The sequence below is a fragment of the Mugil cephalus genome, chromosome 12, assembly GCF_022458985.1.
Source record: "Mugil cephalus isolate CIBA_MC_2020 chromosome 12, CIBA_Mcephalus_1.1, whole genome shotgun sequence".
Classification (NCBI taxonomy): Eukaryota; Metazoa; Chordata; class Actinopteri; order Mugiliformes; family Mugilidae; genus Mugil; species Mugil cephalus.
Genome location: NC_061781.1, coordinates 25,155,592 through 25,168,545, shown reverse-complemented (window position 1 = coordinate 25,168,545; position 12,954 = coordinate 25,155,592). Strand labels below are relative to the sequence as shown.

Here is a 12,954-nt window from a genome sequence, read left to right as displayed (position 1 = left end):
AGATGCTCAGATATTGTCTCCTCTGATTGGAGGGTCTCTGGGCGGCCCCGCCCCTTTCTCCGGTGGCTGGTGTGTGGTTGGACACCAGTGTCTCTGCTCATGTCTCTCTATGTACAGAACTCCCCAGATCGCACCGCAGGGTTCGGCGCGAGTGTTAGTTTTGTTGAACAAATGTGTAACAACCTCCAGGCTCTTCAGGCCCCGTGTAAATAGAGGCAGGAGCGTCACCTGTATACGAACTATTGATGAGGCTCAGCGGAGGATTCAAGTCAGCATCCGTCAGACGCAGCCATGACTGAGGGGACGTGAGTAACTTCTGTTTTAATATCCTACACTGACACTTTACTAATTAATATATATATATATATATATATATATATATATATATATATATAGATAGACCACTGGAGGAAACAGCCACAGATGAAACTAAATGTTTAGTAATGAATAAGACGGGTGGTAATTCGACTGTAGGATCATGGGGTCGTCATATATATCCTTTACAATTAGAAAACCTTTATTTGTTCCCCAATGGGGAAATTTCAGTTTGCAGCAGTTTACATAGGGACAGAAAAATAACAAGGATAAAGAGTGGACTGTAGAAATTGTAACAATAAAAATAATAAAATGTAAAGACAATTTGTCACGTTGACAACTGCCTGTCCTTTATTATTTTTCCCTTTTTAACATCTTCCTGAACCCCCTAATGTGACATTTACTAAATTACACCTTCATGTTGATAAATGATGCATAAACTGCAAGCAGTAACATTATAAAGTGAATTTTGTCCATAAAGTCCACTACAGACTGTATGAAAGATTAATAATGAGATAAAAATAGAATAAAAGAAAATATACAAATATTGACACATCTACAGAAAGTATTGAGTTGCACAGATAATAATTGTGTTGGTAAACGTATTGAAACCTTGAGGTTTATTAGTATTGCACACATTATGAATGTTCACTGTGAATCCTAACAGCAACAGGAAGGAAAGACCTTTAAAATTGTTTTTCAAGAGTGATCTGTCTGAGACAGACGTGATCACACGGTGCAATGACGAGAGACAATTAAGCTCATTTCTGTCTTTTATAATTGTCTTGAATTCAGTTCTGACTCTCGAGACCTGCCTCTGTGTGACGTCCTCACAGCTCAGACCTTACTGGCTGAAGTTTCTACACATGTGTAAATTCATAGGAAGAAGTGCAATTATAGATTTATAAATAAAAGTCAGAGCGAATATTCAATGATGGACAATGTTCGAGTGTATATAAGAAACAGTGATGTACGTGACGGCTGCAACTAGTAATAAAACAGCTCAGCAGTGTGCGGTTTCCAACTTCTTTAAATTCATTATTGCACAGGATAAAAAGACAGACAAAACACACTTAGAAGTCCAGTCCAGCTGAAAAAAAGACAACCACCAGGCTAGCAGCTAGCAACCAGCAAGAACTCACCAGCTAATTAGCATAGCCAGCGGCTAAAAAATAAAATCATGTGGGATGGGACTGTGAAACCTGGTTAAAGATAATCTGACATGCAGCGCGTTCTTTGGAAGTTACGAAGCACTTTACTAACTTCACCCTTAAAATATCTAATTCCCAACTTAAAAACAAAGTAAAAAGAGCTTTATTGTCATTGTGGCAGAGCAACAACATAATTGGAGGTTTGCTACAAACACAATAATGACACAACAACTGACAATAATCAGTGCAAGAATCAATAAGCAAATATTAAAACACCAATGATCCAAGCCAAGAACAGAGGAGGAAGAGGAATTATTAAACAGCAGCATTAAATGAAGTTATTGTTGTTGTCCAGGTCTGATCATTGAGGCTGACGTTGTGCGTATGTGGTGTAATAATGTGTTAATGATGCGTTGGGAGCACGCTGAGGCTTAAATAGCAGGTAACCTTTAGCATGTTGCTATTTACAGCAGCTAATGTGGATCTAATAAATAAATAAATCTTCTTGAGCCCTCTGCATGTGCTCTTTGACTTTTTATCTCCCATTTACTGAGATCTGCAAACTTCTGTTTCGTGTCAGCATCAATTCGTTCAACATATGTTTCAGGGTAGTAATTGTTAGGTCGCCCTTATCCTTCTCTCTCAACTCTAAGTTGAAGCACTTTCATCAAAAGTAAACTTGCATCTTCATTTGCTGAGATCTCTTTAGGGATCATCAACCCTAAGATGATTTATGCACATGTATGGAATCCACCCTATGTGCTTCTTGTATACTGTGGATATATATCTATATTCATACTGTGTGTCTCCATCAGTCAACTTCGGAGGAGAGGGGGCCCCTACAAGACCGATCCGGCCACGGACCTGAGCCGCTGGAGGCTGGCTAACGTTGAGGGCAGGCAGACGTGGCACTATGTGGACGAAGAGGACACACCAGACAGAGAGCAGACCATGCTGGAGGCCCACTCAGTGGGTCTGGACACGGTGCGTTTTACAGCGTAACAGTGAAATTATTCTCTCAGCTCAATCATTTAGGAGAAAAACTCTTGTCCTTGTCTTGAGTTGACTGTGTGGTTTGAAAGAGGTGAACATTACCTGCAGTAAAGAGATACACTCAACTATTAGTTAGGACTTGGAAACACTAGTGCAGCTCATCACCGCCATCTAGGGCCTGGAGGTGGAAGAAGTGGACGTCTACAACCAACTGAGTGATGCCGTGGAGAAGAAGGTTCCTGAGTGGACTCTACGTACTGAGGAAGCTCATGTCTTCAAAGAGTCTTTCTACCAGTCTGTTTTTGCAACCTTCCTGTACTTTCCTGTGGTTGGTTGGGGAAGGCTGGACACGTTATTGGCTCTGAGGGACAGGAGGACACTGGACAAACTCATTCACTCCACCGGACTATAGAGGAACATCAGAGCTCATTCTCCGACAAACTGATCCAGCTACAGGACGTCATACATACCAAACTCTATCCAGCTGCACAAGTTATTCATGTTCATGCACATTATTGATCCTTATATTCTTGTTTACTTATATATATATATGTATATATATATATATATATATATATATTTTTTTTGTGCAAAATGCTGCAAAACGGAATCTGATCTTTGATTTTATTTCTCGTCCACAGAGTAAGTTTGTGCCTGATTCCCCAGCAGCTCAGACTGCCTGGGAAGCTGTGACGAAAGGGATGCACTTCTACAGCCAACTCCAGGCCGAGGACGGTCACTGGGCTACGGACTACGGGGGTATCCTCCTCCTGCTCCCTGGTCAGTCATCACCATCATCACCATCCTCTGTAAAGCTGAATGACTGATGGTGCAAAGAGGGCATGATGTATTTTTGACGATGCTTCCATGTCTGTGTTGTGTCCCAGGTCTGCTCATCACATGCCACGTGGCTAAGATCCCCCTGGATGAGCCCTTTAAGAAGGAGCTGGTGAGACACTTGCGTTCGATTCAGCTGCCGGATGGAGGCTGGGGTCTGTAAGTAGATCAGGGTTAATGTGATAATCCTGATTTAAGGCCTTTTAAAGTCTTAAATATGAGCGTATTTTTTCATTGTAGGTCTTAAATTAGTCTTAAATCCTTACGTCCATTTATTACCTTCTTTTTTTCAGTTAGTTCTTTATGAAATATAACTATTAGCAGTACTTTTACTGTCATTCCACAGCAGAGCATTGGTTCATATATTAAACTATGACCAACGATCAATTTCCTTATTTTGAAAGTAATTATTTTTCCTACTGCATGTAGGTGTTAAATTGAACTCATAATGGTCTTAAAAAGGTCTTAAGGTCTGCAGATATATAGCAAAGGTTAAGTGGAATATTAATGACAGCAGTGCTGTGTGTCATTATTCTGCTGCAGCCACATTGAAGATAAGTCCACGGTGTTTGGCACAGCCCTGAACTACGTCTCCCTGAGGATCCTGGGAGTCGGTCCAGACGACCCAGACGTGGTTCGGGCGAGGAACAACCTGCACAGCAAAGGTTGGAGGGATTCTGTTTAAAAGGCCACATCTGTTATACTTTAATCAGTCGGTAGTTTCCGTTGATCATCAGATTTATTGTGAGCTGTCGTCCTTTCTTATAACCACAGCTCTCTGTGTTTACTGCCTGTAGGTGGCGCCGTTAGGAATCCATCCTGGGGTAAATTCTGGTTGTCTGTTTTAAATGTGTACAGCTGGGATGGAATGAACACACTCCTACCAGAGACATGGTAAGTAACAATCCAGTCTGTCGTCTTTCGTCAACAATCTACCTACCTACCTACCTACTGACCTGACTACTGACTTACCTACCTGCCTACCTACTGACTTACCTACCTACCTACCTACCTACTGACCTGACTACTGACTTATCTACCTACCTACCTACCTACCTACTGACCTGACTACTGACTTACCTACCTACCTACATACCTACCTACCTACCTACCTACTGACTTACCTACCTACCTACCTACCTACATACCTACATACCTACTTACCTACCTACCTACTGACTTACCTACCTACCTACCTACTGACCTGACTACTGACCTACCTACCTACTTATCTACCTACCTATGTACTTACCGACTGATCTACCTACCTAACTACCTACTTATCTACCTACCTATCTACCTACCTATCTTCTTACCTACCTACCTACCTACCTACCTACCTACCTACCTACCTACCTACCTACTGACCTGACTACTGACCTACCTACCTACTTATCTACCTACCTATGTACTTACCGACTTATCTACCTACCTAAATACCTACCTATTAACTTATCTACCTACCCATGTACCTACCTACCTAACTACCTACCTGTAGGTGCTTACCTACCTACCTACCTACCTACCTACCGATGTATGTACCTACCTATCTACTTACCTACCTAGCTACCTACCTACTTATCTACCTACCCATGTACCTACCTACCTACCTATTAACTTATCTACCTACCCATGTACCTACCTACCTAACTACCTACCTACCTATCTATCTACTTGCCTACCTACCTACCTACCTACCGATGTATGTACCTACCTATCTACTTACCTACCTACCTACCTACCTACCTATTAACTTATCTACCTACCCATGTACCTACCTACCTAACTACCTACCTACCTATCTATCTACTTACCTACCTACCTACCTACCGATGTATGTACCTACCTATCTACTTACCTACCTACCAACTTATCTACCTACCTACTTACCTACCTACTTCCTTATCTACCTACCTACTGACTTATCTACTTCCCTACCCACCTTGTCTGTTCCAGGCTGCTGCCAACATGGTTGCCAGGACACCCGTCTACGTTGTGGTGTCACTGTCGCCAGGTTTACCTGTCGATGAGCTACTGCTACGGTGCCAGACTGGCTGGGGAGGAAGACGCTCTGGTCCTCAGCCTCAGACAGGTGCTGAAGCCACATCATCCCACAGGAGGGCGCTACGCACACTACATCACAGCCTGGAGAATTCACTACACCTGTTGCCTATTTTTAGGCCGATCCCTGTTCCTCTTAGAGTGATATATGATACAAATGGTCAACATTGACACACAAAGACGTGAGCAAGTATAAATACCTGTTTTTTCTTTGTGTTGCTCTTTGTTCTGTAGGAGCTGTATGTCCAGGACTATGACACCATTGACTGGCCGGCTCAGAAGTACAATGTGGCGCCAACCGACCTGTACACACCTCCCAGCAAAGTGCTCATTATCGCCAACAGTACGTATGCAGACTGATAATAAACCGCCGCCTACACTCACATAGAGCCATAAAACACACAGTACGTCCACAACAAGCCATGTGACTTTTACATTTTTAGTGTCATGATTCAGACTTGGTACCTGCTTATCTGCCAATAGGCTAAGCAGGGAATTCCAGATGTCCTTCTCCCTAGCGACACATTCCAGTTCCTCCTGGTGGATTCCTAGATGATCCCAGATCAGATGAGATATACAATCCCTCTGCCGAATTATGAGTATGACGTGGGGTCTCATCTCCAAATAGATGCGCTCACAAAGCGTCCTCACAAGATGTCCAAAATACTTCACCTGGTCCTTTTAGAGTCCTCTAAGTCTCATCCTTCTGGACTGTCAAACATCTATGATCCCTTAAGCAACGCCACAAGGGTAAAGACCTGTTTCACAACTGTTCAATATCCAGGAAGGAATCCACATAGCTCTACTTATAAACATTAGTCAAACTTTATTTTCCAGTTTGATAGGAGGTTCCTTTGGTTCTTCTGGCTAATGAACGAGTCTTTATATGGCCTAATATTTTAGCCCAACACAGCGAATACATGTGCTCATACTTGTCATGATACTTGCAGTCGTGGAAGCAGCAGACGCACCAGGGTCAGACACAGAACTAGCGTGTCCTCTCTCCTCCAAATGCACCACAGTCCTCATGTGTCTGTGCAGGTTTGTGGTGGATCCTGCTCTTAATATATGTATTAATATATTTTGCAGTGAAGACAGTGATAGTGGGGAGTCGTCGATCACTCGATGGGAGTTAGTTACTCTTATTTCTTGAGTCACTGTCAAGGAAGAATAACGAATGAAGAACTGTAGAGGACTGTTGTGATTATTGAGCAAAAAGTTTTAACAAAGTTTCTCTCCAACGTGTCCCATTGGAAGCCCCCTCATCAGCCAAAAAACATGAGGGATATCTCGGGTTAGATCAGGGGTCGGCAACATTCAACACTCAAAGAGCCATTTGGACCCGTTTCTAACAGAAAAGAAAACACTGGGAGACACACAAAAGCCCTTTGACATCTAAAATGAAGATAACACTGCATGTATTGTTTCTTACCTGTATGATATATGTAACAAATATATAGCATGTTGCATTTATGAAATGAAAGAATTGCTACAGAGAAAACGAACTTGTATTTATGTAACATAACAGAGATTTATCCATGGTTGGTTAACCTGCGGCAGTTGTGCAGTTATTTTGAGCGACAAAAAATTAAACATATTTTATTTTAATGTTACAAGAATTATATTTTAAAAAACTAACAAAGTACATTTGAATTAAATACTCGATAACAAGGAGTAAAAGTGTTTCTAGAAGATGTCTTCATACAATGATACACTGCACATTCTCATTGAACCGAACGAGAACATGAGTCCAAACTCCTGACTGGTGGTTTACAGTGATGATGAAGAAGCGGAAACCCCCCTGTAACCTTGTGATTCTGTTGCAGTGTTCTTTAATACGTATGAAGCCTACCACAGCACCACCGTGAGGAGGTGGGCCCTCGAGGAGATGTACGATCACGTTGTGGCTGACGACCGCTTCTCTCAGTATCTCAGCGTCGGGCCGGTAACACACAGATCATCACATCATTTAAACGGATGGTAAAAAAAAAGAAGCAGATTGTTTGAACGCCAGGTGTTGGTCGTTCTCCACAGCTCTCCAAGACCCTTAACATGCTGGTTCGCTGGCATGTGGACGGACCCTCCTCTTTGGCCTTTAAGGAGCACGTGAAAAGGATTTTAGACTTTTTCTGGTCAGTCCAACGCTCTCCAACAACTAAACAAAACAAACTTCTGATCTGCCTCTGATCTAGGTTTATGTGCATTGCCGATAAACTAAGAGTACGTTCTCTGTCCTCTAGGTTGGGTGTCGATGGGATGAAATTACAGGTGAGAATTTATTTTCAGTTGAGGAGTTTGGAAAGACAAAATAATAATTTTTTGTCATGAAAGACTTTGGTTAAGGTGCTGATAAATAGCAAAAAATAGAACAAAAGAATAATCTTACCACTAAAGCAACTGTTCATCATCCATTTTATCCTGGTTTTGTACTCAATTAAATCTTGTGGTACAAGTTGTCGGGCTCAGATGTGTGTTCTTGACCTTATTGTCCTTCTTGTTCCACACAGGGGATAAATGGAGCTCAGATTTGGGACACTGCCTTCGCCGTACAGGCCTTTCTTGAGGTAACGAAGAAGGGGCCACACATTTTAGCTTATCAGCACTTAATGTAGTTCACCCACAGTCTTTTTAGGCAGAACTAGTTCGGGAGTCACAGTTCCACTGCAATTTTTCTCAAAATAAGAACGATATTTCTGAAATATCGATAAAGTCCAATTGTACGTGTTTCTCTCGTAAAGTCTCAGCCCATATTTACCCAATAATTCTCTTAAATTCTCGTCACTTTGAGGAAGATGGACTTCAAATGAACCTGCATCATCACCGGTAACAGGAAATGCCAAAAAAAAAAAAAAAAGTGTTTCCATTGCTCTTTTGTGATACACTTTGACATTGATGTGTCTGAAAAACCACCTCATCAGAGAGTAGAAGTGTTTTAGCTTTAGATATTTGAGCTTTTTTTTCTTTTCGAAATGTAGGTGTTTTTTATTGCGATATTTAGGTTTTGCATATTTCTGTGAGTAATAGTGAATGAGAGCAAAGAAATAAACGTCCAAAGCACGATATCTAATATATGTGGGTATTTCCAGGGACAGAGAGACAATGATGAGACAATCCAGTTTTGTTTCTATTTAGCTGCAAAGAGTTAATTAATGTATGTATCGCTTAAACAGAAATGGGCCCAGTATTGATCCCTGAGGGACCTCGTGTGTGAGGCCAGCTTTCTCAGGTGTATAATCTTTTTAATTTGATGAGTTTTGTCCAACGTTTTCGCGGTTTATTCTTGTACCATAGATGACTTTGAGAAGAGCTGTTTCAATGCAGCGTCTGACATGAAATCCAGAGATTTTATCATGTGGCTGAATATCCCAAACTAAACTTGTGTGTGCTGGTCTCTCAGGCAGGAGCTCAGGACGACCCCAAAATGGCCAAGTGTCTGGATGATGCCCATCACTTTTTTACCATCACACAGGTACAGTAGACATGTGTTTCACCCACTAATGGAGATAATACTAACATCTTTATCCATGATAACATACAGTAGCCTCCATCATCTCTTGCAGGAATCATCCTTACATCCTAACATCCTGTTTATGATACTATCAAAGCCGGAAAAAAAAAAAAAAAAAAAGTGATCATTGCTGAAGCTGAACTAGCTTTGCTTTTCTTACAGGTGCATGATAATCCTCCCGAATACGAGAAGTACTTCAGACAGATGAACAAGGTGTGAACTAAATTTCGGTGCAATGGCTCAGAGCACAGCGAAAAAAATCTAAAAAACATAAAACCTTTGTATAAAAAAAAAAAATAAAAGATAAATATGTTGCACAGGCAGTAATACAGAAGTTAGTTTAAAGCACATACTTTCTACTGTTGTGCTGATTTTTTTTTTGTCATCTTGTCATAAACAAACCAAAGAAACTTCTTACTTTTTAGATAGATAGATAGATAGATAGATAGATAGATAGATAGATAGATAGATAGATAGATAGATAGAAGAATAATATAAAGTAAAGGACAAACTGAAACGTCTTTGTCTTTGATATGTGTGTGTCTGTCCTTATCAGGGAGGTTTCCCCTTCAGTACCCGTGACTGTGGCTGGATCGTGTCTGACTGCACGGCCGAGGGCCTGAAGTCCATGATGCTGCTGGAGGAGCTCTGTCCCGTCATTAACCAGCGTGTCCCTCCCCAGCGTCTGTACGACGCCGTCAACGTGGTGAGTCTGCAGAGGAAAAGTGTGAGATGTTATACGCTCTCATTAGGGCTCGTGTAAGTCTTGAAATGCGCGTTCACTGTCGTTTTAAAGCTGCAGGCGTAACTGCGCTGCTGTGTTTCTGTTTCCTTTTGTAGCTGATCAACATGAAAAACGCAGACGGTGGATTTTCCTCGTATGAAACTAAGAGAGGAGGGAAATTCCTGGAGCTGCTCAACCCTTCTGAAATTTTTGGTAAGTCTGACACCATCCTCAACGCACATCTCATTCACGTAACTATAAGATACATGTGTTTGCCTCCTTCTCCCAGGTGACATCATGATCGATTATACCTACGTGGAGTGTACCTCTGCAGTCCTGCAGGCTCTGAGTGTTTTCCACAAAGCCTACCCCGACCACCGCACTGAGGAGATAAGGTACTGACATAATGCAGACATTTCTTTGGGGGAAACCAGCTCCACTTATAGTTTTTCTTTTAGTTCTTGTTTTAAAAACAGATTTCTGTTTTTACCTTCAGGTCCATCCTGAGAGAAGGACTGAACTTCTGCAGCAGGATTCAGAGGCCTGATGGATCCTGGGAAGGGTGAGCGTACGCTTCTTTACTTTACAGCCGTATATTCTGTGTAATGCATAAAGGAGCAGGGAGCTAATGGACTTCTCTGCTCGTGCTCAGGTCCTGGGGAGTGTGCTTCACGTATGGAATGTGGTTTGGCCTCGAAGCCTTCGCTTGCATGGGAAAAATCTACAAGGACAAGTAAGAGTTTCAAACCTCTGAAATCTATTTTCACAATCGCTGAGTTGAGTTCCACAGTTGAGTGAAACCCTGTGTCCTCTGTGAGCAGCGACGCCTGCGTAGAGGTCCAGAAAGCGTGTCGGTTCCTGCTGGACCGGCAGATGTCGGATGGAGGGTGGGGGGAGGACTTTGAGTCGTGCGAGCAGCGGCGCTACATCCAGAGCAGCGCTTCTCAAATCCACAACACCTGCTGGGCTCTGTTAGGACTGATGGCTGTCAGGTAGAAGCACGGACGCTCCTCACAGGCGTAAAGGAACCATTATCTGTCAAAGTATCATTTACACAAACAAAACAAATGAAAAGGACCAAAGCTTCAGCTTATTTTCTCCATTTATTTTAAGATTTAAACAAAACAAAGGTGTCAATTCTACATCCAGGAAACAGTGGATGAGCAAACTACTAGTGCTTAGAAATCAGTTTTATATTTATTGATAATATATATATATATATATAAATATTATTGAATAGACACACATATCCCTCTTAATATATAATCTTATTTACTTCATACATAATTTGGATTTTTATAGTTCACAAACACATTGAATATTAAGATCTGAGAGTTTATAAATAATTAGTTTATTTAGTTTTTTGGGTTTGTTGATTATCCTTATTGGTTGCTTTTGTTTTATTTAACTGAATTTAGATTAAATTTAGATTTATTATCTCTGTCTATAACCAGGCATCCGGACCGACGGGCCATAGAGAGAGGAGTCCAGGGCCTCATCCACAAGCAGCTTCCCAACGGAGACTGGCCACAGGTGACTCTACGCTCTGTTCTTAATATTTATATATGCTCACATCACAGACTTGAATACAGAATATGATGAAGCATAGTGACATGTTGTTGTTATGTTTTCTGTTCTCAGGAGAACGTTGCAGGTGTGTTCAATAAGACCTGTGCCGTGAGCTACTCCTCCTACAGGAACGTCTTCCCAATCTGGACCTTGGGCCGCTTCACAACGCTTTACCCCACCAGTCTGTTAGCGGGGAAGGTCAAAGCTGCAGCTCAACATGCGACGGGAGGAGACGACTGAATGAATCCAACCGAAACCACGTTCATTTTTTTTTTTTTTTTATCTGAACTGACGTAATGAACGGACTCATTTGCTCCTCAGCTGTGATTTCAGAGATTCTGTGAGGTACAGTAACGCATTTTAATCTTTGAGTTGTTATTCATTCCTCATTAATGTGTGTATTGTATGTGAATCACTTATGTTTGGGATTAACAAGTTAAGCATTTATTCTAAAAAACAAAAGGCTTTTTCTATGTTATTTCACCTGAGTGAGTCTCAGTTTGTGTAACTTCCTGAACTTTCTTCACATTCTTTTGATCAGATAGAAAATAAGTCTTTGCACAAATGTGAGAACTGTCACCACTGCTGAGCCAAATAAAAGGAAACACGTATCCAAACTGTGCAGACTGCTGGATTTAATTGGTCACAGTGTGAAGCTCTGCTGGTGATTAGGTCCAGGTTTGTAGTGAGGTAACACTTTGGGACTATGAGAGGATTTCGCTCCCTAACCCCATTATAGAGGACTCAAAATTTCCCATGAAGCAAAAGTAGGGACCATCCGATGGTCACCCAGCAGGTGGAGGATATCCCATCATGCAGTGCATCTCTAGCGACTCTCTGCTGCCTGTTAGTTCAGGCTACCAACACCTTTAATTATGCAGGATTTTAAACCTTAAAAAAAACAAAAAACAATGAGTTATAAAGAAATTCAACCCCGTACAGTCGTCATGAATAGTGAAATAAACTATTGAGGCCAAAACCTTTTTTTTTTGTGCCTGTGAACATGTTTAAGGCTTTTTAACATGGGGGTCTATGGGGATTTGCTCCCTTTTGGAGCCTCTAGTAGCCACTAGATGAACTGCAGCTTTTAGCCCTTCACATGGGATTAATTTCTCAGGCCTGCAGGTCACTGCCATGTGCCGCAGGCTGCAGGTGGTTAACACTGATGCCTCACAGCAAGAAGGTTCTGGGTTTGAAACATCTGGAGGAAGTTTTGAAATTTGTGGAATGGGCATAAACATCAGGAAACAAAAGACTTTATCACCAGCACAGAATCCATCATGAAGAACAACAGACTTACAACCACAGGAGCAACTACACAAACTACGTCTAAAGGAAACATGAGAGAAAAGAGAATAGACATGAGAATCTCACCAGCCGACAAAGGAAGATACACACAGTGCAGGTAATAAACTACCTACAACAACTGGAAGAGGAGAAAGTAGTCGACAGGCTCCTTTAATACCAGTTACACCCTGAGGAAGTCACCTTGTTTGGTTATGGACTCCTGGAAATACATAAAAAAGACACGTTAGCTCACTGTTTACATGTATTGCCACAACAGGACGACCTATTTCTAATTTAATGGAGGTTTGTACGGACAAAAACATTCCTGTACGATGGAGTCATGTAGAGATCAGAGCCCTGAACTTTGTGCTTTTTTTGTCACCTCCAGATAACATACTATACAAAGTGAGCATGATGAGACCCTCACATGTGATCGCTGAATGAAGTTAATGGCTTTTTCCTGCCATTGTAGGTTAATCATTCATCCAAAAAACACCAGGACAGGTTAA

The 12,954-nt window shown here is 41.6% G+C and overlaps 1 protein-coding gene across 1 annotated transcript; it reads left to right on the top strand.

Moving 5' to 3' along the window:
• The first annotated feature begins 138 nt into the window (after positions 1-138).
• LOC125017960 (lanosterol synthase-like) lies at positions 139-11,788 on the top strand. Its single transcript, XM_047601534.1, has 22 exons — positions 139-305; positions 2,282-2,450; positions 3,101-3,239; positions 3,347-3,455; positions 3,840-3,961; positions 4,094-4,190; positions 5,253-5,388; positions 5,592-5,700; positions 7,184-7,302; positions 7,392-7,489; positions 7,598-7,625; positions 7,865-7,921; positions 8,755-8,826; positions 9,028-9,078; positions 9,422-9,571; positions 9,706-9,802; positions 9,879-9,984; positions 10,086-10,151; positions 10,242-10,322; positions 10,411-10,581; positions 11,044-11,122; positions 11,231-11,788. The coding sequence occupies exons 1-22, from the start codon at positions 292-294 to the stop codon at positions 11,396-11,398; spliced, it is 2,238 nt and encodes a 745-aa protein (XP_047457490.1). The 5' UTR covers positions 139-291; the 3' UTR covers positions 11,399-11,788.
• Positions 11,789-12,954: the final 1,166 nt, after the last annotated feature.